The sequence below is a fragment of the Trachinotus anak genome, unplaced genomic scaffold (genome assembly GCF_046630095.1).
Source record: "Trachinotus anak isolate AG129_WGS33_773 ecotype Australia unplaced genomic scaffold, CSIRO_AGI_Tana_v1 ptg000025l, whole genome shotgun sequence".
Classification (NCBI taxonomy): domain Eukaryota; kingdom Metazoa; phylum Chordata; class Actinopteri; order Carangiformes; family Carangidae; genus Trachinotus; species Trachinotus anak.
The window spans coordinates 15,181,846-15,208,441 of NW_027273876.1; the positions used below are offsets into that span (position 1 = coordinate 15,181,846).

Consider the following 26,596-nt stretch of genomic DNA (forward strand, 5'->3'; position numbering starts at 1 on the left):
TAGCTTCATATTTACAGCGCAGGCATGAAAGTGGCGTCTCCTCATCTGACCCTCTGTCAGAAAGCGAATACGTTTATTTCCCAAAATGTCACACTATCGCTTAAGACAAAATGCACCACGGTTGTAACCAGATGTTTATCTGTGACTCGGCGAGACTATGATTTGATTTGCCAGCTTGTCAGAGCCAACAGCCATCCAACTTGGCGGAGCAGATGCGCCCAGTTTAATGCACTGTGTCTGCGGTCCCTGTGGTATCTGTGACTACTAGACTCCATCTCACCAGAAGTTTATTCATTAACGACATAAGGATCATTTGCACACAGTCACAATTGATGCACAGTGCAAATGTGAGGAAGGCTCCTCTTTATTTGTCTCTGAAAAGAAGGAGGTGACCCTGTGCTTTGATTGGATATCAACAGACAACATTTTGGTCTATGAAAGCAGTAGGCTGGCTTTCATCAGGACTAGACTCAATGTCGCTGTTTTTTTTTTTTTTTTGAGAGAGAGAAATTCTATTAAATTCATGAAAGAGGGGTTTCAGCATCATAATGGGTCAATGCCTTCGGCTCAATTTTATCCCTTATTCCTTCTCTCCATGGCTGTCTTTCTCTCCGTTTCTCCTCTCTCCCCTCCACAGTGTTTACCCGCAACCCCCCCCCACTCAGCCTCAGTTTCAATTTACTTAAATTCATGTCGCCGTCAGTGAGTCAGTACATCGCAAAGTGTTTATCCAAGAAGTGCATCAGAGAGACGCTGTGCGAGTGGCATTCAAATCCAATGAAATAGTCCGAAAACGTTTTCGAGATTGTGTTTTCCAGTCATCTGACTTCCATCTTTGGATATGCTCTTTCCACTTGTCTATATGAACTCACATCACATCACATGTCTTGTCTTTTTCCTTTTCACCGAGTACCATGGGACATTTCATCACATCGGGGGATCTTGTCTCTTATTCTTTCTTCTACGCGGCCTCACACTGTTTCTCACTCTGATGCTCTTTTTAATTGTCTCTACTCCCTGTCTACCTTGTCAGTCAGTGTGTGTGTGTGTGTGTGTGTGTGTGTGTGTGTGATTTGAGTCAGTGCCAGGACTAAGTGATTAATTAGTAACGGCACAACTTGCTTCGCCTTGACAGCTGAGCGGTGAGAGGTTTACGGCCTTTGAGCGCACCTCACTCCTCAACAACGCACCGCTGAGATGAAACAGGGAGAAAATGGTGGAGGAAATCGATATTGTTGGGCTGTGGCCGCACAACTTCCTCTTCTGTTTGCTGCGGAGCAACAAAAGGCCATCTGTTTGAGCGCCTACTGTTTAAGAGGACAAAGGAGAAGGAGGGAGGAAGAGTTTGTATTTATAGGACTGTGTCGAGATTGTCCATCTTTTATTGTGTGTCTGTCTCCTCTTCTTGTGCTTTCTGCGTTGATGATTTGGTCTCTGTGCTTCACACACTTCCTTTATTTCTCTGCCAGCCACGTTTCTAACCTTTTCCCTCACTCTCCTCATTGTTTATGCATCCTCATCCTTCTCCCTTCTTCCTCTTTCACTCTCCACCTTTTCCTCTCGATCTCTGTCTCTTAAGTTTTACTCACTTTTTCAAATTATCAAGTGGCAGTACTTGGGCTTTTAGCAGAATGTATTCACTTAGCCAAGGATACCTTTGCCTTCAGTAACAGGAATTTGCAATTATCTGTCTGGCTCAGTGCAGCGAGAGAACAGTGCTGGAGAGAGCGTCCCCTGAATTCCCACACACAGCTCGGCTGAGCTGTAAAAATCAGACTGTGCAGTTCTGCTAGAGCAGCTCCCCGCCGCTTCTGTAAAACTCTGCGGAGCTGCTGGCGCCGCCCTTCATTTCCATCTGTACATTCGGGGATGTCTTATCCTGCCATCTGGTTTCTGCGTCTTCCAGAGGAGGTGCAGCTTTAGGCGCCATTATATAACTGTGTTTGGAGGAAGGCTGATCCATTTACTAATCAATTATGGCCATGGCTGAGGAGGCTACTTTAAAAAGTGTGCCAGGGTGGGGAGGACTGATTACCTGCTAATCACAATCAGAACATAAAGCCGACTTGATTTTGCTGTAATTCAAAATCAGAAAGAAGTTTTACTAAGGATTTAGTTTTAGAGGCCACTGGATTTTTTCATAGATGCATGTCTGTCCTCTATCCTTGTAGTTTGTGCTGCAATGATTTTGGAGCACAGATTCATATGTTCAACACATCTTTTAAAATCCAACATCATATATTGAATTAAGGAATGCATTTTGGTCAAAAAACTCTGCAACCAGGACAGTGTAATTAATACAAGACTTCCACAGACTGTAAACAAAGATGGACGTACCCTTGGTGACATCACCCATAGGCTTCTGAGGGCGTGATGGGGTGGAGCTGAGAACCGGTGCATGCATATGCTCATCCACCTGTCACTCAAAGCGGCATGCTCTCAATTAAGTCTTAAAAATTCTTGAAAATTTAAACAGATGAATGATATAAAAATTTGCCCTCGTACAGTCATCATGGAGGAGGAAATAAGCTACAGAGACAAAAAACGTTTTTTTTGGTACCAGGCTGCAAACATGTTTATTTCTGCTGTATATTTGGGAGACTATGGGGACTCACTTTTGGAGACAGCCTCAAGTGGCCATTCCAGGAACTGCAGTTTTTGACACTGGTTTCATTTTTTGAGCCCCAGAGGTTGCAGCTGAAAAGTAAACACTTTTCATGGTATTATAATAGGAAGTAACCAAGCCATAAAAGCCATAAAAGGCAAATTCACATACTAAACAGTGATAAACAGCACAGTATTAGTAAAAAGAACTAAACTCTAACAGTGATTCCTACCAAGAGGTTCTGGGGTATGTGGAAAGATTGTGTAGTAACTTAACTAATTTGAAAAAATATATATGATAGCATATAATAATAATTTGAGTCTGATTCTGCTGTAATTCCTGAACACTACAGGTTAGAGCTGAGAGTGCAGCAAAACTAGGTAGCGAGCAAGCAGTTCGGGAAACAAGAAGATAAAAAGTTGACAATGTTGTAGTAATTGTTGTGCACATTTCCCCAAATTACTTTTCATGCTGAAGCAGCAGTTTCTGCAGGGGTTCAGCTGTGCGGGTTTTTAGTGGGGCTGATTGTGAAGCATGACACAGTCAGAGGACTGGGTGAAGGAGATCGCCCAAATGTTACGACTATGTCCAGCAACGGTCATCCCCAAAACAGCAGGCTGAAATGGCTGAATGTGACTGATCTTTCTGTTCTCCTGCTGCTGCAGCAGTAACAACCTCAGTTCGGCACTGTAAAAGTAGTCCCTTAGAACTACTAATAAGAGGACGTGCTGAAAAACGAAGGATCAAATTCTGCTTGGTTGGCATTTTGGGTTTTTTTTTTTTTCCAACTCAAAGATAGTGAAGTTTTAAAGGAGCTATTTGTAAGTTTTGCTATTGCCACATAGTCATTTTTTAGAGTCTTTTTTAAAGTCTGAGACCACTTTCCCAGCATGGGAGGATAGACATGTTTAAAGTCACTAAGAAATTAATAAGAAAAACATATGTAAGCATGCACGTTAATAACCTTGAACATATAAATTAAATATATATTCCTAACATATATGGTTGCAACATCTTTTACCAAACTTCATACTATACATATTTCCTATATATGCTCACATACAAATTTTACTGTGGGTTTTTCATATATGCTATAAACTTATATCGTCATATATGTATAAATGTGATAATAATATATTTAACATATATGGCAGCATCACTCTGGATATAGGGATATATATGTCATATTTTACATTTCTGTATGGGTTAGTTGGTGGCAGAGAAAAAACGCACAAACAGCCCAGTGCCTGACACAAGAAACTAGGATCTATAAAGCACCTCAACCTAACACCATATAGCCTACTTCTATATCTAAGCTGATGACATTTAAAAAAATATCAGCTCTGTAATGCACTGAAATTTGTATTCAGGGGAATAGCCTGCTTCAGCTCTAATGATGAGACTAATGTAGTGGCATGCAAGGTAAAATGACTGGTAAAATCTCATGTAATACTCAGCAGATGCAGCTAATCAGTGCACAAAGTGTATACACACTGGATTCTGTCCAAATGTGTATTAGGCAGCATGGCATACAATAGACTGCAGCTGTACAATGATGGCAAGAGTTCATCTGCTGATGGTAATGAAATGAATAGACGTTCATGTGTTCATGTTGACAGGCTGTTAAGCAGCATATCGTACAATAATAAAAAAAAAAATTTAAAAAGAGGTGGTTATGTGAGTGGGTGCTGGGAAATATGAATGAGAGATTCCTGTTGACACCAAACTTGATTGTAACCTTGTCCTGTCCTCTGTCCTTGTCCACAGAGGGGGGCCCGATCAACAACAATGTGGGACCGGGCCCAAACATGGGCCAGCAGCACCCGTACCCAGCCCTCAGCCAGCTGGCTCACGTCTACGAACAGCAGCAACAACAGCAGCAGCAGCAGCAGCAACAACAGCAGCAGCAGCAAAACAAGGATCTCAACAAGTACGCCTCCCTGAAGGCTGTGGGTGAGTGTCTGTCAAGCTTCTGATTATCTTATCATCTTTAAAGTTTCGGATGAGGAATAACAGGGAATGTTTTTACAGTTTGAGAGAGGCAGCGTACTTGGTGTCGTGCAACTGATTTTTACGAGCTGCTGCTACCAGCTCTGTTTGGAGAGGGCGCACCAGCGTCACAGCGAATCTTGGGGCTTCCCCCATTCTTGTTAGCGGAGTCACCATCAGATGTATCTTGAGTTGGCAGTGAGAACTTCTTGAGCTTGAGAAATGGAGAACTGAGGTTGTGATTTATTCATTACTTGGCTTTTTTTTTGTATAGTTTTCTAAGGGAGTGTGTTAAAAATTACTGTGGTGAAGGGGGGGGGGGGCTAAAGCTTGTATTTGACTTTTTAATAGCATTATGCTCAGTCTCTAGCTATAACTAACTATAAAGTTCCACGTCTACTGTTGTACTATACTCACTTTAATTATGAATTCATGGCACAAAAAGGATTTTTTTTTTTTTCCATAAAGCTATTTCATCTTTTTTTCAGTCAATCTCCCATGAAAAAGATGAACTAAATTATTAATCTGGGGGAAGAAAAAAACTAAAGGTCATCCCCACCCTCCCTTGGAGCAAAAATAAAAAATACATAACCCTCCCTTTTTTTCTTACTCCTCCTCCCCTCTCTAATAATTTACATACAGTCCCTAAATGTTGCACTCCAAACACAAAGGGCAGCAGATGATTTTCCCAGAGGTCCCTGGGAATGATGCATATAAGCAGTCTGCAGCAGTGCCGTGGGCTGATTTGACAGGTGTTATTGATTACCAAACTGGAGCCAGTGTAAAACAGAAACAGCCTGCTTATCAAGCTGTTTGACAGCTTAATGCATGCCACCAAATTCAATGAGGTCATTTGCCAGTGCAGCTGATTTGAATTTGCCTCACCATGCCCATATGCTATTGGCAGTGGCATCACTATTTCATAACCTGAATTAATTTGAGATTGACTTGTGAATTTTTCAGTGTGTGTCCTGTCGGCTTGTTTACGCTTTAAAGGTGCAGTACCCTCACTTGACTCAGGATTCAGCCCACTCACGCCAGATATTATCTACAAACACATTGGTATATCTGTGCAAGCAGCTACAAGATGCTGTTTGTCCACATTGTTAGAATAATAATCAGACAGAGCTTGTCTTTGAAAAGTCTTTTCCTGCTTGCCCAACAGCAGAAAGTGAAGTATATGACTCAGATGACCAGTATAGGTGTGAACTTCCTCTGTAATGGGCCCTAACTCATCAGTGGACATGTTGCAGTAATAGATCACGCTAGTTTATGTGACAACTGCTTTGTGCACCAGAAACAAGAAGATGTTGCAGTAATGCTGCCGGCAAAATTGAAAACAGAAAGAAGATGAATAATAAGTGACAGTGGACACATCAGTTTCAAGTTAAAAGGAACGCCACCCTAAAAAGAACATCAATGAAAATGTTGATTAACACCGTCGTCCTGATGCCTGGTATCTTCATTGTTTGCTGGTGTATTTTTAGAAACCCCCGATATCTGGCCAAATTTAGACTTCAGACAATGCCTGGATATTTTCAGCACAGCTACAAACTGTGTCTGATTGCAGAAAATGTGCTCAGTTATCTTAAAAGGCAGCAGAAGATGTCTTGGTGTCAGTCTCCGATGGACCAGAGAACAAAGGGATTATTTCCCAGCTCAACGTTTTCGACCAACATTCAGCAAAGAGAGAGGGAATCCGCGATAGTAGAAGCAGAGATGCCAATTTGCTCGCCGACAGGAGATGTGATAGAGCAGAGCGCAGAGCAACCACGAGACACGCTGCAGTTCGAGTAACTGGTTCTCAACTGAAAAAACCACACTCTCTGATGTTGGGCTACTGCCTACCTTTCATCTCACCGCACATAACACCAACAGATAGATGCAGCACATGCTCCGGGGACTGAGTGTGGCATTTTGGGAAATATCATATATATATATATATATATATATATCTTACTGCAGGGAACAACGATGGTTGATGGAAAACAGGAGCAAGAAAACTCCTGAAATTTGTGAACTATTACAAAGTGAGAATGTGCTCTATACACAATCAGTATTTAATTATGTATTGATGATTTTGATGATTTGATGAATGATCCTACTGTATCTCTTGTTGGAAAATCCTAGTCTACAAATATGGAAACATATTACATATACAAAACTTTTACAAAACTCCCAGCCGAGTATGGTTGCTGAACTAAAATCATTCAGCCCACCAACAGTTTGATTGCAAAGACCTGCGACAGCACAACATTTTGGGTAATGTTGGGTTTTACTGTTGCAGCAGAAACAGTGCCCCCCCCACCCCCTCCACTCTGGTGAGCACAGACCAACATCTGTTTAACAAAAGACGTGTAGTCAGTCGATACAGACTGTAAAGATTGTGTCATGCAAAGTTCATTCTTTAAAAAAATGTTTTTTCTTTGATTCAAAAAAGCTTTGTACTCCCACGCTCTTTCTTCTGCTGTTTTCTGTTCGATGACCTTCATGAAGACCATGAAGCTAAATAACTGGCAGTCATGCCCCACGTTGAAGGTTCAGTGGACTAAAACCACGAGTGAATGGGGTAAGAGCCTGAACCCCCTTGAATACCACAATCAAGAATCAGTTTTAAATTGAGAATTGATCCTGAATGGAATCATGACACCGAGGATCTGAATTGATTTTTTTTGTTTCTTTTTTTTTTCCTCCACATTAGCTTTTGTACCATCTCCACTCCTCCTGGGATCCTCGTAAACAATACTTCATTGACAACAGATACATCAATACACATCCATATCTTCCTCACAATAAGACTCACAATACACAACACAACCATTATGACGCACAACAATCAACGCCAACGCAAAACTAACCTAATACATAGGATAAATACGCCTTATCTAACAATTTCATTTCTTTATTACCGTAACTGAGAAAAGCTAAGTCACTAATAATACAATAAAATAAAAGTGGGATGAAAAAAAGACAAGAAAGTCATTCAATTCCCTGTGTAAAAATTTCATCTTAACTCTTTCTTGAAACATATTCTACTGTTTTCTTATGTCAAGAAACTTGGTCATGACTTCCATGCCACCATTGCTCGATAATTATCTGTTCTCTGTATTGAACTATTGATCACGGAGGCAACACCATGACTGTGATCCCTAGTTAACGATAAGCAAAATCTCTGAGTGGAGGGTACATTCATATTAGCTGCTTAAAATTCAAATCCCAATGTTTTATTGTTCACATGAACAAAGACAGTTTGTCTCCTCTCACAAAACTCCTGTATAACTATCCAACAAAAATGTTCCCTGTGACTGATTATTATTCTGAAGCCGCGTTAAGATTTTTATAATGTGCTGACATCTTCTGAAAGAGTCTGCCTGGGGAGCATGAAATCAGTCTAAAATCCTGCAGAGTGACGGCTGAAAACGGTTGGAAGTAATCTTACATGTACACTATTTCAAGTTAATGGGATAAAAAGTGCATAACTACACATATGCTTCAATTACAACGAGGCAAATTTGAACATTTGGGTTTGCATAGACCAGAGAGTCCAGGCAGCAGCGTGGAAAACATATTCAAACCTTTCAGCGCACAGTCTGTCAATATTCTTCCCTTCCTCCTCTTCAGCTCCTACTGAAGCCGCTTCTTCATCTCTGCTTCTTTATATCTGAAATGGCCCTCGTCCTCCCTTCGCCACCTCTCCTGGACCATTTTCTTTCCTCCCGTTTGCTCCTCTAACCTTTAATGTCTTGGCTCGTTTCTCTCTCCCTCATCATTTTCCTCCTCCAGTCCCTCCCTCTCCACTTCCCTGCCTAGCTGTCCCCTTCATTTCCTCTCACCTTTTCTCCCGCTCCCTCCCTCCCTCCCACCTCTCCCCACATCCCATCTTCTCTTCTTCTTTCTTTCATATTGTCACCTTTATCATCTGCCTCCTGCCCTCTCCTCTGCATTTCCCATCACCTTTCCCCTTCTTTTGCCCCCCCCCCCACTCAGCGTCTCGCCTTCTCCCGCTCCATATCGCTCCTTAAAGAATCATTGGGCTGCTAATCTCGATCCTCCCTCATAGCGGCTCATATCTGATTCCATTTCTGTAATTGAACGAAGCCCCCCCCCCGGCTCACACTTGACTGACAGATTTCCATCCCACAAGTGGTATTCAAAGAGGCACCTATGAAATGATCGGAAACCTGTCCAGAGATATACAGCACAGGAGCCCTGGATACCAGGAGGCAAACTACTATTACTGTGAGTCCGATGATAGGCGCGTCACTCACAAGCTCTGAAAATGTTTGTGGGTGTGAAGAAAGAGAGCGAGTGGGTGGGGGTGGGCAGACGGAGGGAGAGGGAATAAATGACAGCAAACAAAAAACAAAATGCCAGCGGTGCTTCTTTTTGAAGTCACCTTTGTGTGAGCTTTGTTAATCTTGAGCAGCTTTTTTTTTTTGCTTTTTTCTTCTCCTCCGCTACACACTGTGGTGTTCTCACTGCCTGTTGACCCCATGAGAAATAGAACCAAGTCTAAAATTAACACCGTTTTCCCGACTGCCTTTTTTCCCTTTTCTTTAATTGCCTCTGCCACCGTCCCAGTGGTCGACCGCACGGCTGATAAGCCACACTTCTGTCAATCAATAGCCGACTCCACTGTCCCCCTGTGCATCTAATATAAGGTCACTTTATTGAGCTCTAACTGCAACCAAGGTAAAAACCAACTAATAAAAGTCCCTGGATGCAGTTGTGTAAGTCAGCCCAGAGGACGACACGTTCCTCTACGAGTACAAATGACCAATTACGGCCCACGTCTGATACAATCTGCTCTGCTACATCTAACAACTGCTATAAACCCTAAAGAGATGAACGGCATGTTCCTGCATGTCTGTTAATAAGTTAGTTTTCCACAGATGGTCTGCAGAGTAGATCTGCTGTAACTGAGGAATGAATTGCACAGCTTTTATTTATTTTTTTTTAAATGATGCTTGCTCCTGTCCTGCATCTTCCTAAAGAAGAGTCTACACAGCCGCTAGGTTTTTACTGAAAAACAAAAAATGACAACCTCCTGGTGGCGCTAAAGGTAATATTAGTGGCTCACCAGCCAATAGAATTCATCCTTTGGGTGTCAATCCACCTAATAGTTGATATTTCAGAGCGGACTGTCGTTCTTAAAGCCGCCCTGCGAGGGTGGTGGTAATGTCACATTCCCGAGCGTTTACACCTGTAGCTCTAATCACCTATTTCATTACTATATTTCCACAGTGGCGATGGCAGCTGAGTCACTACAGAGAGCAGGTTCAGAACTCATCTCATGTCCTGTGCCAACATTGAACATCTTTATGTTAGACCATTGTCTTGCCAAGGAATACAGACTAATGGATGCTGTTTGCCGTTGACGGGGAGATCCAAACACTAAGAGTAAATACTAAAATATCTCGGTCGGATTTTGCAAAAATACATTGTAAAATTTAAAAAGAAATGTATTGGCGAGAAGAGAGAGCTAATTAGGCGTCCATCACCTCAACAGAAGACAACCTGATGGTCTAATAAAAAACACTGGTCGAACACTAATAAGGTCTTTTGTGTTACTGGTGCTGAGGGACCTCTGAGAAGCAGTGCCTGATTTTCTTTGGAGATGCATAATGTGTGTCAGTCTCTGTGGGGTGCTGGCCTTTCTCAGGCAGAGGCATGCAGAGCCCACACTGCGTAACAGCGGTGTTTTCCATTTCCACTCACGTACGCCGCTGGATGTGTGCACCGTTGAGCTGACTGCCACCGGATTGATTCACCTGTCGCCTGAGCAAGTTTGATCCCCAGGGGCGGTCTAGCGGCAACTCGGCGGGTGAGACGCCCCCACCCCCACCTCTCCACCCGGAGCACCCCCCCCCCCTCCCTCTCCCTCTCCCTCTCCCTCTGCTTTTTTCCCTCCACTCGCTTTTCTCCCCGTTCACAGAGCGATAAACGAGATTTATAGCTACGGCGGCGAAGCAAACTCAGCGAGTGTGTTAACTTTATCTTCAACGACGTGGAGGCAACAAGGGCTAAAAAGTAATGACTTTGAATGTGAATCTGACGGGGGGGAGGTGGGAGGGTGGGGGTCACATTATGCAGTGATAAGAGAGACTGCAGCTCTGTGACAATGACTGACAGAGGGAGGAATAAACGTGGGGCATTAAAGCTGATTGCTCCGAGGCTGAAAGACACACACCCACAAACACACACAGGTTTACAGAAGATATGAGACAACGCTTAAACCAGCGAGGCTGAAACTTCTGCGTGTTGATTCAGTCTGCGTTTATGTAGACAGATTCATGCTGGTGTCTGCTGGGTGAGACTTTATATGTGCATGCTTGTATGTTTATACTGTGTGTGTGTGTATAACCTCGTTCTCTTTACTCCATAAAAAATAATTTGCCACCGACGACAATAACTTTTCCTCTGCAGCTCTCTGGTCTGATGGAAGTGCATCATATCCAATCATTACAATTCAAGGTTGCATTTCACAAAGTCACAAAGCTAACATGTTTATATAGGGATATACTGGGATCATACCAAACATATACAAACACTGTTACATGCTAGTGGTCTTCACAGGTCCAAAAACTGGGACCCGACCCATATACATCCGATGATATTTAGACCAGATCCCAAACAGACGAGAGAGAACACAAACACTGGCGGCAGCATGATGTGCTACTTAATCTGAGTCATTAATAAACAGCCACAGTGGAAAAGAGCAGCAGGACAATGATAATAGTAATTTAATAAATCTAATAGTCCACTGGTTTTCCTAACCAAGGGCTTCAGTTCCTTTGCCACAATAAAGCTCCAGTAAGATGTGAAGTTCACAGTTCTCATCCTCCCTCTCACCTCATAACACACCTGATACTGCACATGCTTGGGAGCATTTGGATCCACTCAGGTATGGGATATATTGACACACAAACCTCAGACAGTAAAGCCAGACTTGATTAGACTAAGTAGAATTTGGACCCAGTCCAACCAGGGGTCTCAGCTCCTCAGTCGTCATCAAAACCAGAACGCATTCTACCTAACTGCACCTTTTCCTCCCTGGATTAACAAACTCTCCTCAAAATATTCTGTTCATTTTATGTCAAAAGGAGAAAAAAAGCATGCCCCATCTTGGAGAAGTGGCCGCCACAGTGCATGTTGTAATGGCCCCACATCTTTCTCCCAGATAGTCTTCCTCCTTTTATCATAGCGAGCACCATCCCACCACACAGAAATAAGATGTTTTCTTAGCTGTATAAGGGAGGACGAGGCGAGGTGGAGGAGACATTCTGGGCTTTCCTTTTGATCTCACTCCTCCGGTGGCACCACAGGCCTCCATATGCAGGCGTTTACAGTAGCCCTGACACCTCGGTTGGTCAGTTTGTTCAGGGTAGGCTGACTAACAAAGTTAAAGTATATGGGGTTTGTTATATGACCTTTTCAGATTGTGGGAGGAAAAAAGGATGGGATGTTTTCTATCCAAACTTCTGCCTGTGTGTGTGTGTGTGTGCACTCAGGTCTCAGTTTGCAGCTGATATGCAAACTGCTGAAAGTCTTATTTTATGAGTCACTCTGTAAAACAGTTTTATTTTCTTTCTGTTCCACAGTAGCAGAAAACGATGAGCTGAGGATATTGTTTTTTCCACGATTGACAGTGTAAAAAGAGCAAACAGCCAAATTGGAGGAGGAAAATTCAACATTTGACCCAAGATTTCAGCTGTGCTCTTTAGAAGCTCTTTCATGTCCACTTAACATTTTCATTAGCTCTCTGTTTCTCTCTCCCTCTACTATCAGCTGCCAAGTACAACGGTGAACTCTACAACAAGCGCCGGCTGATGGTGGAGCTGCCAGCGAAGGGCGGCCTTCCTCTGCAGCCAATGGGCAACTCCAGACCCTCTATGGGCAACATATCGTCGATGACCCCTCCGATGACCACCAATCCCATGGCTTCAAACCCAATGACCTCCAACCCCATGAACCCCACCATCACCCAGATGACTTCAATGACCCAAATGACGTCTATGACACCCATGACCTCAATGACACCCATGACATCCCTCAACCCGATGCCCTCCATGACCCCTATGACTTCTCTGGGTCCACTGACTCCAGAGCCAGTGGCCACCTACGTCACAGAGATGCCCAGCATCTCCTCCGTCTCAACCCTCCCGACAGAACGGCACATAGCTGGTGGAGGAGGAGTTGGGGGACTTAAGCCGAACGGCCAGAAACCCAAAGGCAGCCATGGCCACGCTGTGCACAGCTCTCACAGCTCTCACAGCTCTCACACTCATGCTCACAGCCACAGTAGCAAGCCGCCAGGACTCGGGGCTACCTCCCTGGCACACATGGCGGGGACCATGCCAGGTGGCATGTCCCTGGGCATCTCCAGGGCCGCCGAGACCACTATTGGCTCCAGCTCAGCTACAATGGGCCGCCCATTGGCATACAGTTCCAACACAATTGCGGCTGGGCATGGGATGGGGCTGGGGCTGAAGGGTTGGGACGGGACTGAGACGGTGGGCCGGAGGAAGACCTACGGGCACAAGAGGCCTCAGTGTACCGTGCTGGAGCCGAACCAGCTCCATGGCAGCAGAGGCCACAGCCACAGCCAACACTTCCTCCCCACACAGCCCTACTTTGTGACCAACAGCAAGACAGAGGTGACTGTGTGAGAGAAGAAGACAGGGAGAAAAAGAGGGTGAAGGGATGCATGTGGAGTGGTGGCACAAGTAATCTCTGTGTGGAGACACCAACTCCCGGGGTGGTCCAAAGTGCAGATCTGTGTGTGTGTTTGTGTGAAGAAGTTGAGGCCCGTTGGTGTACTGGTGAATGTGGTGGGACAGCGACACTGTGTCTGAGTGGTCCTCATTTCACAAACAGAGTTCACCAATCAAATCACTGAACAGACCTTTGTTGTCAACAGGATGGCATCCAAGTTGGTGGCATCTGTAACCATAACAACAAAGAGCCTATAGGGCAGGGATGTCTGTACACTTGTGGCAGTATTAGAGTGTTGTCTCACGGATAATATCTACTCTGTAACGATAACAGTATCTGTGCATTACAGTGCGACTTCACACAGGTGATGAAGTGGAAAACTGCTGATAATGAAATGGATTGGCTTAATTGTACGAACCAAACCTGACAAGCAATATAAGGGATCAAGTGTGAAGCAGCGAAGCATCATGGGAAAGGAGAAATACATCAAGTTTACCCACAAACCTCGCAGTGAGAGTTCTGCTCATCTGCCCGACAAAGCGCAGAATGGTTTGGAAGAAACCCTCCCTTGTGATTCACCCCCAAATCTCCCGAGGGCTTTGAAACAGACACACACGATGAGGGCGCCGGGCTTTGGACTGCAGACATGCAGGGCTTTGTACTGTGGCTATTCAGAAGCGCCTTCATAAGCTCTGCAGCTGAAGGTCGCCCTTTTCCACAAGGCTCCAGCACAGAGAATGGAGGCTGTCGCACTGGCATTGTTCTGTCCCGATCTGGTCTGTGTGGTGACAGCTGGCCGAGAGGAGGGATAAGGAGGCAGGGAGGCGGCATCTGGATGATGCTGCGGCTAGCATTGGCTCCTCGGAGCGTCATTCTCATACACATACACACACATAAAGGCACACATTCAGAAATGTGCACATGCAGACACACGTTTTCGCACACACACACAGATATACAGTATTCTGTAGAAACACCACATCAGGTCGACTGACATGGGTTTTTGATGAATGATACCAATCATGTCAGATTCAAGATGGCTGACAGTTTATTTAATTTGTTTATATTCGTTATCTTTACATTAGACTGCTTGCATTCCAAAAATGATCTACAGCTTTTCCCTAAAATTATATTCACATCAGCGAATTTAGACCATCGCAGTATCTGAAACTCTCTGATGAGACCCTGAGAAATGGCAGCTGAGTCAGAGTGACCCACTTTATCCAGTCAATAACAGGGTACATTGAATTTAACTACCTTTAAAGTACCAAAAATAGATTCGGAAATGTGAAGAGGTGATCTGGAAAATATGTTTGTTTGCTTTTTTGCCAAGACTTAAGACGAGAAGAATGATACCACTCTCACATCTGTATGCTAAAAATGGAACGACGCGACAGCCAGTTAGCTTAGCACAAAGACTGGAAATAGCTCACCTGGCTCTGTCCAGTGTACAGCAACAAACCCTGACTACGAGCACCTCGAAAGCTCACTGATTAACATGTTACATCTTTTTTGCTTAATCCGTATAAAACCCAGTGTAAAAAAGACACTTGTGGTTTTAAGGAGGGTTATGTGTGCCAGAAATAGTTAATTCCTTGTGTCTTACTGGAGGTTGTCGGGCACCAAAGTGTTGAACTATTCCTTTAAAAGAATAAATAAAATCTGCAAAAATATATATATATATACATATATAGTTTTAATGTAGCTGTGTAGGAAGGGCCTTCAACACAAACGCAAACAACACTTATTTGATTCAAATGTATATTCTATATATTATATATCAGCACACATAAGATATGAGCCACTGAGCAACTATACGGTGAAAATATTTTATTAAGTGGACCAAATGTCAGCTGTGGCTTCTCAACGCTTTCTTTCTGCACAAATTTGGTGTGGAGTGTTCTACTTCTCTAGTTTTAGACAAAAGCCAGAAACTATTGTGGAAAGTACCACCATTCATTTTTTTAAATTTATTTATTTATTTTTTGCTGGTAATGGAAAACGCTGACACAAGAGACTAGGCTTGAATAGATCACTCACTGTACTGGAAAACAAAAACAAAAAAAAAACAAAAAAACAACACAACCAGCAGAAAAAAAGAGAAAATCTGGGTTACATGACTCACACATGAAAATAAATCCTTAAGTCTGACAAACAGACCAAATCTTCCAAAGGCTCCTCTGAGCCTGTTTGCTAGTTTTGTAATGATCTGCAGTTGCTAATAAGTACCACACTCATTAGCAACTGCAGCCACTGTTATCATTTAACCTTGTTATCTAAAGAGTTGCTTCCACCTGTAAGACCCTCTTTACGCTACGATTTAGATGCATTCTGAAGTGATCAGATTGTAATCAGAGAGCGCTCAGCCACAACGAAATATAAGATGTGAATGCGCCCGAGAAATGGTGAGCAAGGATTATGATTTGCTCGCTTAAATCATCTCTGGAGGTGGTCAGAGAAGCATTTGGCATACATGTAAATGCAGCTGTGTCTTAGAAATCTGTGTGCAGGTCCAACAGAAGCACAAGCAACAGTATCACACTAGCAAAGACAGTCTGTCAGGATAGAGAGCAAGGAAAAAAAAAAAAAAAAAAAAGGTGTTAAATGTCCATTTCAAAGCATATAAATATGAGCGGGAAGAGGTGAACATGACAATCTGGTGAGAGAAGAAGACACTGAATTTCAGTGTGACACATTTTATTGCCAGGTCCAGCAGAGCAACTCGCATTTTGGGTAAAATGTGTAACAAATCAAAACCAGATGAAACAACTAAGCCAGCTGAGCGAAAGATAAGGGGGTCTATAGGAGGGGATATTTTTGCTCAGGCTGTGGAACCCCCGCTGCCTGCTGGGTCACACGACTGCAAACCTGAGACCAAACAGAAGCTGTGGAACAGGATTTAAGAAGTCATCAGAGCATTAAAATGTGTCACCTACACACCCACCTAACACACACACACACACACACACAGAACACATTACAGGGTGGACTCTGCTTTCCTTCTGCTCCCACGGTGCCGAGCGGCAGGCAGGCGTCATCACAGCAGAGACAAAAAGAGTCAGCACTGTTACTGCGCCTGTTGTACATGAAAGACTGTGAAACTCCAGAACTTGGCCCTTTGTAGCGATAACTGTTATTATGCTTTTTTATATATATATATATATATATATCTAAATATACACAGCCTTTCTCGCTTAATCTCTTTCTTTTCATGCTTTCTTCTTCTACACTTCTTTTCACCCTTTTCCTCTTCTTCTTTGGCTCCCTTTACGTCTGAATGGAAGGCCTTCAGAGCAGAGATATTGGAGAGAAGCAAAAAAAAAAACAAACAAAAAAACAACAAAAAAAAAACCCCAGGGCTGTGATGAATCTTTTCTGTGATAGTGGCGTGCAGTCATGATGAGACAGTGAATAATAATAATTCACCCCCATAGAAAGGCATGATTGGTTTTCCCATTGTTCTAGCAGGAAATATTAGTGATTGTTTCTATGTTCCAAAAAAAAAAAAAAAATGTAATTCAGTTTGCAATTTTGTACCATTGTGTGTCCTCTTGAACACTGCGCACATTTTACTCTTTATAACTTTGTGTGTGCCTGCGTGTGTGTGTGTGTGCGTGCATCAAACTCTGGCATATGATTACTGTCTCTGAAGAAGTCAGAACTCAAACAAACCAAAGTGAATCATATACAAATGGAGTTCACAATCTCATAAACCTGTTTGCTTCCGATGATAATCCTCTTCAAACTTGGTTGTTTTTTTAACTCCTCCGCGTATTCATCTCGGCAGCTGGTGGTTCTGTCAGTGACGGAGTTGAGAAGCAGGTCAATGTTCGCTCAGGATGTGCATTATCCGACCCAATTGACTTAATCCAGCAAGGCGGAAATATGAACCCTTCCTGCTGCCCCGCACTGCTCCATCCTTAAAGCCCATTCAGCTCTGCAGAAGCAGCCACTGGAACAATTGGTAAGCAGGCAGGGCATTGGAAACAGCTGGTAAACAAAAAAAAAAAAAAAAATCCCTCACCGTAACAGCCAAAATAAACCTGATAGAAAGCGGGGAATTGGTTGCGCTGGCTGGGTCACGGTTGATAGGGTCAGGGCCACAGATGAGTGGGTTCAGGAGGCAGTCATGTCTGACATTTTTCATCAGACGAGTCAGTCAGACAAAAAAATTCCTCAGCAGAGACAAAAGGACACCAGGTAGTCTCCAGGCTCCGAGCCAGTCTAGTGACAGAGCCAGAGGGAGCCCTGGAACGGCGAGTGTTCCTGTTCATCATTTATTGAAGAGAAAATCTCTGAGATTCGTGTTATCCTGAATTTTGACAACATCATTTGGTGATAAAATGTAGTGTTTGAACTTATTGTTAGTACTGGCTCAATATGCTGTAATATTAAAGACATTCAGTGCATACGGATCCAGAGAAAAAGAGACCAGTATGCAGTATTTCTCACGGATCCCTCTCACTTGGGATGTGCTTTTGTAATCTAAAAGACAATTTCATGGCTCAGAAATGGCTGCTTTCCTTTCTGGCATGTTTACCTGTCTTCAGAGCGGTCGATCACATTTACCTCTTTGGCTTTTCTGTTGATGGAGTTTGACTTTCTGTAGTTTTTCATGGTTGATGCTCATGCCCACGACCTACTTTTGCCACAAAAGAGAGACACCCTTATTTTCAACTGCAGAACAACATAAGAGATCATCCACAATATATAGAAAGAATCACTATTGTGTATAGTATCGGCTACAAAAATATACATATAACACTTGCAAAACTGATTTTGCACTTTAAGCTACAAAAATGTCACAGTGTAATCCGTGCAAATGTTTCATGTCAAGTTGAACTTCGGTTTACCAACAAGCCCCGTGAGCAGTCATTACGTCACCAAACGTCTTGACCCAAATGTTTTGCAAAGACACGGATAATTCAAAAATTCGATCACCCAGCTGGCCACTCTGTAGACAGACGGTGATCAGCTTCACCTCTTCTCTTACCACCAACCACAACACTGCCAAATGCAATCTAAATTTAGGGATGACCACTCAGTGTGAACTCATTGCTCCAAACCAACCAGGTCCTGATTGCCCTGTGGGTGCACTGCCTGCCACAGCATAAAGCTTTTTCTCCGTTATTATTTTATTTTTTCATTATTCTCCTTCCTGGCTGAATGCAAGTCAAATGAAGAGTAGAGGTGCAATTGGCCTAATTATAGGAATCAGACTCAAGTTAGAGGGTGCAGTGGTTCACCGGTACATCGATCAGCAACACAGGCAGGAGCAGGAATCAGGCCAGCCAAGCATGCAGCCAGAAATTATGTGATGTTAACGCTTGTGCTGAATTTGCTTTGGCCTTGTGACCTGGAGTTAATGATTGCAGATGCAATATTTTGGCTTCATCTTTTCAATAAAAATTGCCAACCGGGGCCACAATAGAAAAAAAGTTCACTTTTCTTTTCACTTTATTTAATCAAAGTCTGGCATAAACACTTCACAGCGATCTTTTGCCCCTTTTGCCCCTGTGATCTGCTTTGCTGTCACAGAGCAATTAGCTAGGGAGTCAATCAGTGCTGTGGCATTGATCCCCCAGCTCGCACCCCCGTTTTGTGCAGTGTTTTTTTTTTGCCCCAGCCAACCAGTTAGAATCACTGGTCAACAGTGATCCCTCACTGGCTTCCCACCCACATAGCAATGCTTATTGTGCTCGCTCCAGAATTGGAACCTGGGTCTCTGCAACGGTTCTTTTTGCCCCTGCGTCACCTGAGCCACCACGCTACATGACTCACTTCTCATAGCAATGTAACCACTACTGTGCTCATTCTTGATGTGCCCTTACTCCGGTAAGCTCTCAGAGGTGAAACGCCTGAATGATCTTTGAGCCAGTGTTGAGTCAGGGAGTTAGCTAGTGGCAAAGTGTCAAATTAATAAGGGCACGGAGAAAAGCAAACAGAAGATGGGTTAGAGAGATTTTAATTTTAATGAAATGCCTCAAAAGGAGATAGATTGAAAGCTGGAAGGCAAACACCTTGAAAAGTCACCAACCTACCCACTCACAAAGCACACTTCGACAAGCACTAGCAGCGACAAAACTGAGTAACAGAAAAGTTTATACTCTCACTAGAACTAGAGGCTTCACTGAGAGACAGAAAGAGGCAAAGAGGGCGTGGCAGTCACATGAGATGTGAATAGGATATGAAAACGGGGACTGTGGTCCGACTTGTTTCTCGCCTTGGCTCAGAGAGAGGCCTATTAATACAAAAAGGTGACCCCATTAGACAAGTTGTGCTGAAATCAAGCTCTCTTGTTCAGCAGAGCGGCCAGCCGCCAGGAGAAAACCACACTGTGGAATATCTACGAGGAATATTCAATACGAGAGAACAGGAGCTGTACTGGGACCAGTGGCTGTGGGGGGGGGGGGGGGTTGTGTTTATGAGTTCTCACTGTGGTCTTTAATCACCGAAACCCAGAGAAATGTATGGAAGAGCTTCGGTGCCGCGACAGGGACTCACAGTGGCACACGAATACTGAAAAGGGACCTAATGTCAACACTTGATGGGGAGGAAGCTTTGAATTATTGATACTGCAAAACGCTGGCGGTGAACGACACGTGAGCTCAAACGGCTCCATTTAAAAAGCTGTGAATCAGAGACCGTTGACTCACACACACATGCACACATACACACACACTTAAAACTCCTCTGTCCATTGATTTCATGTCACTACAGTATTGTTACCCAGACATGCAGACTCTCAGACTATTGATCATTGATGCAGCAGAGCAGTAGGTTCTCAGATCAATCACTGGTTCCTCCAGGCAGATTAAGCATTTCTAATCCGGACTAGAACATATTTGTCTTGAATATGTATCTCGTGTCGAGTTGAGTATTTTTTTTTTTTTTTTTTAACGCTCATTTAAAGTTGAAGATGTGAAGCATGGTTGGTTCTTGATGTCAGTCTGAATCAAGACAGTGCAGTTGTCTGTAAATATTCATTTCTGGGTGGGGAAGTAGTGAAGAGGCGTCTTTTTTTCCCTTAATCACTACAGATAAAATGCAGTATAATCTTTTCATTAAGGAAAAGAAAGAGCAGCGTTGCCATGATCAGAAAGTGGGACATGTACAGTACATCAGAGATGACACTAAAGGGCTCAAACACACAAGCTACATTTTTACCAGATTTTCCTCCGCTTGTTTCTTTTTCTTTTTTAATCCTTTACCGTTGCCGTTCGTTGGGCTTCATAACGCTGCACACATCGCAACCTATGAAGACCAGCATCTGTATGATCAAAAAAAAAAAAATCAATATATCACTATATTATCAAAGGGTTTTCTTGTCAGCTACGTTTACGACTTTGTATGGCATCAGTCTTTATGTGCAATGTTTTCCACCGTACGGAGCTGTCTACTTATGCACACGGAGACAGAGGAGGCGCAGTGTTTGTTGTCCAGTGACGCTCAACATCTGCTTTAAAAAGGGTTTGCTCCTATGGTGTGCTTTATACAGTATGTATGATTTTGATCATGAACCTATATTAAATATACCTGCTGTCAGCATTGCGAGAAGGATATCAATCACAGTAGATGTGAACAGCGCTCTGGTTATTGACCTATGTTATGGTTCAGCGCCAAGAGGTTTACCATTACCTTTGAAGAATCAATAAGCTATTTGCGATATGACTACCATCCATTAGCAAGCATATCCTTTTATAGAAGAACTCATTGATTAACTGATTTTGGTGTTAATCATGCATTACATACAAAGTTATATCAGATCCAATTTTCTATTTTTGATGTCCAGACCAGTTTGTGGTATTTATGCATATGTGTATATGGATACATATGGCCCCAACACAGCATTTAAGCGTGACTAGTAAAGCATATTTTCTATGGTAGAACCCATCACCCACTATTGTTTGCACAGTAGCTTATAATATGCACCGTGATGCCCCATTGTCCTTTTACTGTTTACTCACTTTATAATTTGTGAAATTACGTTATGAAAAAGCTGTATTTTGGTACTATTCAAATATTGTTAGAAAAAGAGGTATAGCAGACGTTTTGTCCAAGAAATATATTACCATAGTGTTGCTATGAATTAGTCTGTTTTCCTTATTTTGGGGAGGGATGACAGGGATATTTTTGTTCTTCTTTTGTTGTTGATTTGCAATCTGACAGTATATCACCATTGTTCTATATACGACTTTCTTACGTGGCAATAAAAGATGACTTCTGTAAAAAAAAAAAAAAAAAAACGCTGCCTGTCTTTGCCTTCCTTTGGTGTCTCTTTTTATTCTCTTTTGTTTCTTTGTCCTTTTGTCCTCAGGAAGATACAGTGAACGGTCCTTCAACTGTTCTTTATTCCTCCTCCCTCTTGTCTTCATACTGTATCTCCCCTCCCACTTCCCTCCTCTCTCTTCCCCTGGCGCTTCCCAGAAAAACACCCGATATTAAAAAGATGTTTTAACTCTGGCTTGGACCAACTTTGACAGCACATTTACATATAGTAGCAAAGTAAAACGTTAATACTCGGCCGCTTGACACATAAACACAGATGTCAATCAATACAAATTCACAATCTGTTTTTCCTCTTCCCCTCCATAAATTGCTGCTAAATTAGTAATGTTTCCTTAATTTTTTCACAGTGAGCATTAGACAGATGGCAATGTGCATAAGATCACCAAGATTGACATTAAACACATTTTTTATAGTATTTATGGTTTGCATTTTTTTTTTTCCAGCAAGAGCTATTAACCTCTTTATAGAGTAGTTTTAATTTTTAGTGGAGGGCTCTGCCAGTCTTGCACATTTTTTTTAAATTCCTTTCCTCTACACGGGAGTTCGTAAGTTCGGATATGGGATAAGCCTACCACTGGGTGCCACTGGATGCTAATTTGGTAAACAACAACAATCTCTGAGCTACACACTGAAAATGGTGTAGTTTTGATGAAGATCTGGATTTTGGATGGACGTCTTTGATGTTTTTTGAGGCATTTTCTTTATGGGGAATCAGCTGTTATGATGATGGTGCTCGCCTCTCCAAGCATAAATGTTCCACCAAGACAAATTCCCCTCTGACTCTTTGTTTTGTCGCTGCATCCAGCGCCGCCCGAGACAGTTGTAATTGGTTTGAAGAAATGCAAACAAAACTCCATTTCCCCTGCGCAGCCGGACCACTCTGCAGCGCTGACACACACTGCTGTGGAGACTGGTCTCTTATAGATCTTATATGTCAGAGCTGTATGAGCTGACATCACCTACAGCCGCTGCCTCACATTGAGCTTTAAGCTGATGAAACATGGCATGGCTGAAGTAATAACCGGAAACTCGGTGTATGCGTTACAGATGTTAGTATCTACAATGATCGCTCATCAAAAATCTGCCATCTTTCTGCATTTTCTGGCTGCGGCTCAGTTTTAAATATTGCATGAAGTAATGGAACATGAAGAGGCAGCCACAGTGACACTTGCTGCATGGAAAACAATTTGTGCCACACATAGCGTGACATCAGATACATTTGCTCATGGAATAATGGAAAAAGGCCATGAACTGACTTTCATCTTTATTAAAACAACATGAGTTTGTCACACCAGCTGCTCTTTGGATTATTGCTTTATGTCCCCAGAATTCTGGGACCTGTAGCATTAATCTGCACCACAACCAGGACTGAACTCTTCTAGATTATGATTTAAGTTATAATTATGTTATATATTATCAGCACCCTTGTTTAAGTGTTAAATTCACACCACCGTTATACTTTTTTGCATTTAGTTGTATCAATATTACCTCTTGAAGTTTGATTATTTTTGGCACAGTGCACCTGTCACTAATAGTAAAAGGTCCCAGTGTAAATGAATAATATTCCTCAGTCTACAAAGTCCTATATTCAAATCATCTATGCACCATGAAAATATCGCCTCTCCTCTCGTACCTCTTTCCCTGCCGCTTCTCTCCGTGGACGCAGAGCTGAAGCCAGAGAGTTAATGTGTCCTTGGGCTTCAAACAGAAGATCACTGCCAGACAAAATCAAACTCTCTGTTTTTGTTGTGAATGTAATTTGCATAGTGCAGGAAAGGTAAAAAAATAAAAAATAAAAAAAATAAAAAGAAACAATGTGCACAAATGTTGCTTTCACTCCCAACAGGACACAAAGACACACTGCAACACACACACACATTTGCACAATGTGAGTTTACGCTGATTACTCAGGCTGCCAGTGCTATTGGCAGTGAGGAAACAGTCCAGGGAATTTAACTCAAAACAAAGCAAACCTGCTTTTCGTCCCGCTCCCCTGCCAGTCCCTCTCTACCTTCCTGAATCCTGCTCAGCAGAGCAGAGCTGCACAACAAGAGCTCTCTGTGTGTTTAAAGCCATCTGGCACTGATATCGGCTTCAACCGTCAGGGGCACCATCACCATCATCATCATCATCATCATCATCATCCTAATCTTTCGGTACTTGTTCTAGCTTTCGTTGTCATTGGTCTTTTTCATCAATATGGTCAACAACATTGTCACTATCAGTACAATATCATAATAATAAAAATAATAATTTGTATGACCAGTGTTATGCAAAACTAATGTCACAAATGTAAAGTGAAGCTAAAAGTGGAATAATACTTTAGTTCAAAGTTCAGCAACTCCACATTTGACTAGTGGACTAGTTACTATTTGGAAATTGATTTATATAAATAAATATATAAATAAAACAGCTGCATTCACAAACAGACAAAGTTTTCTCTCACGTTTTCTCTTTTGTTTTACAAAATCAATTTAAGTTTTGTCTTGTGAACAGTAAATACTTCACATGTTGAAAATTATTTGTTACTCGCTGGTTTGATTTCTAAACAATATAATAAACACAATATACAAAATAAAATAAATAAAAAACAAAATAAATATGATAAAAGCATTCAACTGTATTCAGCTTATTTATTACTGCAATGAGCGATATGACCTTATATGATGAACACATGAACCTGCAACACTTCTCTGTGAAAATAAAAATAAGGGTTTCTGTCAAAATACAGTAGATTTCACCTCGAGTTAACAAGGTGATTTAATTGAGTGAAATCCACTTACAAACAGTAAAACAAAAGAAGTATTTTACAAGTTGTTCACTTAAGACTAATTAGCAAGCCAAGGAATGATCCATGTTTGTTTTCTTTCCCTTTAACATGACGAACGGATAGAGACATTAAAGTAAGTGATTCTAATCAAATACACTTTTTGTCCGCTTCAGCCGATGTCTCCCCGGGGTTTGCTGGCTGTCTAATCTGTGTGTGTGCACTGAAAAACAGCTCCTGCAGAGCCAGGGCTGGGAAGGAGAAGGAGCTTTCTGTCGGCGCCAAACTCTGTGGAGTTTTGAGTGGGATTGATTGGGCCAGCGGACAAGAGGCAGTGTTAAGGTGAGTGCATTAGGGGAACTGGCAGCAGCGTGACAGCTGCGTATACTCCCCAACATTTGGACGACACGTGAGGCATTCCAATGGTGGAGACTGCACTGTCAGACTGGGACAGAAAATATCCTCTGGGACCAGCCCACACCTCAAACCCCGAATGACAGGCCAGTCCGGTTGCGCTGTTTCTGGTTAACAGGTGGGCAACATTAATTTTGCGATGCTTCGCAGAGCCAATGGATGCTCTGGATTCTGAGGGGGGGGGCACTGAAGTTATGGGGTGTATTTGTTTTGCTATTGAGTTCAAATATCAACAATCTTTCAGCTTTAACTTAAAGCTAAGTAATTATATTAGTTTGTGTATTTATTCATTTCTTTCTATTTTAACCTGCTCATCTGGGCCACTGACCAACTTTCCATCCAAATTTAGCGCAAACTTCAAACTAATTTACAGAAAATTGGCATAAGAAAGTGCAAATTAATACAGTCCCTGACAAAAGTCTTGTCACTTATCCATTTTGTAGAAACAACAGCTTATAACCTGACTTTTAATTAATCCGTTGGTTTTAGAAATGGCTCATATGAAAGCTAAAACCCTCCCAAATTATGTTTAATATACTAAAATAAATTTGCTTCACTGAAGAAAGATTGATCATTTAATGAACACAAAGGTCAGATTTTGGCAAGACAAAAGTTTTGTCGCCTACAGAGAGTAATGTGAAAATTGAACAAATAATTTACTTCAAATACAAAAATATGTTGCATAACATCAGTGAATTAAGTAGTGGTGCTGTGAGATCCATATTTAATATCTTGTATGACTTCCATGAGCTTGAAGGACTGCATCCATGCGGTTCGACAATGATTCATACAATTTATTGATGAAGTCATCAGGAATAGCAAAGAAAGCAGTCTTACATGCCTCCCAGAGTTCATCAAGATTCTTTGGTTTTGTCTTCCATGCTTCCTCTTTCATTCTACCTCAGACATGCTCAATGATGTTCATGTCTGGTGACTGGGCTGGCCAGTCCTGGAGCACCTTGATCTTCTTTGCCTTGAGGAACTTTGATGTAGAGATGGAAGTATGCGATGGAGCACCATCCTGCTGCAAAATTTGACCCCTTTTATGGTTGGGAATGTAAGAGGTAGCTAAACTTCTTGATATTTTAGGCTATTGATATTGCCTTCCACCCTGCAAATCTCACGCACACCCCCATACTGGATGTAACCCCAGACCATGATTTTTCCGCCACCAAACTTAACTGTTTTCTGGGTGAATCTCGGATCCATGCGGGCTCCAGTAGGTTTCCTGCAATATTTGCGACGGCTGTGATGTAATTCAACTGAAGATTTATCTGAGGAATCCACCTTCTGCCACTTTTCCAGCGTCCATCCTTTTAGCAGGCTGCGGGCCTTGGCAAATGCCACAGGTTTTTTTAATTGCCTTTTGTTTAGTGCTGGTTTCTGGGCACTGATTCGACCATGGAGGCCATTTCAAGACAGAATTCTACAAACTGTTCTGGTTGACACGGAGACTTGAGGTGACCAGGCCTGGTGGAGCTCTGCTGCAGTGGAAAAGGGGCTGGCCTTGGATTTTCAAGCCAACAAACGGTCCTCCCGAGCAGTTGTCTTGCGGGGTCTGCCGGACCTGGGCTTGTCAAAAACATCTCCAGTCTCTTCAAATCTTTTTCTTATTCTTTGTACTTGATGCTGAGACACATTGAAGGTGTCAGCCACCTCAGCAGTGGATCTGGTCTTCAGCCTCTTGATAATCAATGCTTTGGTCTCAGGGTGAATCTTAGGCATGTTGTCAGAGGTCAAGTTGCAGTTGATGTGAAGGTCTGGTGTGCTGGGGTTCTTTTTATACACACCCACTAATTGATTGATCAATTATTGAT

At 42.5% G+C, this 26,596-nt stretch overlaps 2 protein-coding genes across 2 annotated transcripts in view; one reads left to right on the plus strand and one right to left on the minus strand.

The window, feature by feature from the left end:
- The window catches only part of shisa9a (shisa family member 9a), a 47,622-nt gene extending 32,228 nt beyond the window's left edge, over nucleotides 1-15,394 (plus strand). Inside the window, exons 3-4 of the mRNA XM_071463457.1 lie at nucleotides 4,373-4,558; nucleotides 12,383-15,394. Of these exons, the coding sequence (XP_071319558.1) occupies nucleotides 4,373-4,558; nucleotides 12,383-13,263 (1,067 nt within the window). The 3' untranslated portion in view covers nucleotides 13,264-15,394. The remainder of the gene's footprint in view (nucleotides 1-4,372; nucleotides 4,559-12,382) is intronic.
- Nucleotides 1-26,596, minus strand: part of cpped1 (calcineurin-like phosphoesterase domain containing 1) — a 134,663-nt gene that overhangs the window by 66,724 nt on the left and 41,343 nt on the right. The gene's annotated exons all lie outside the window — the stretch shown is intronic.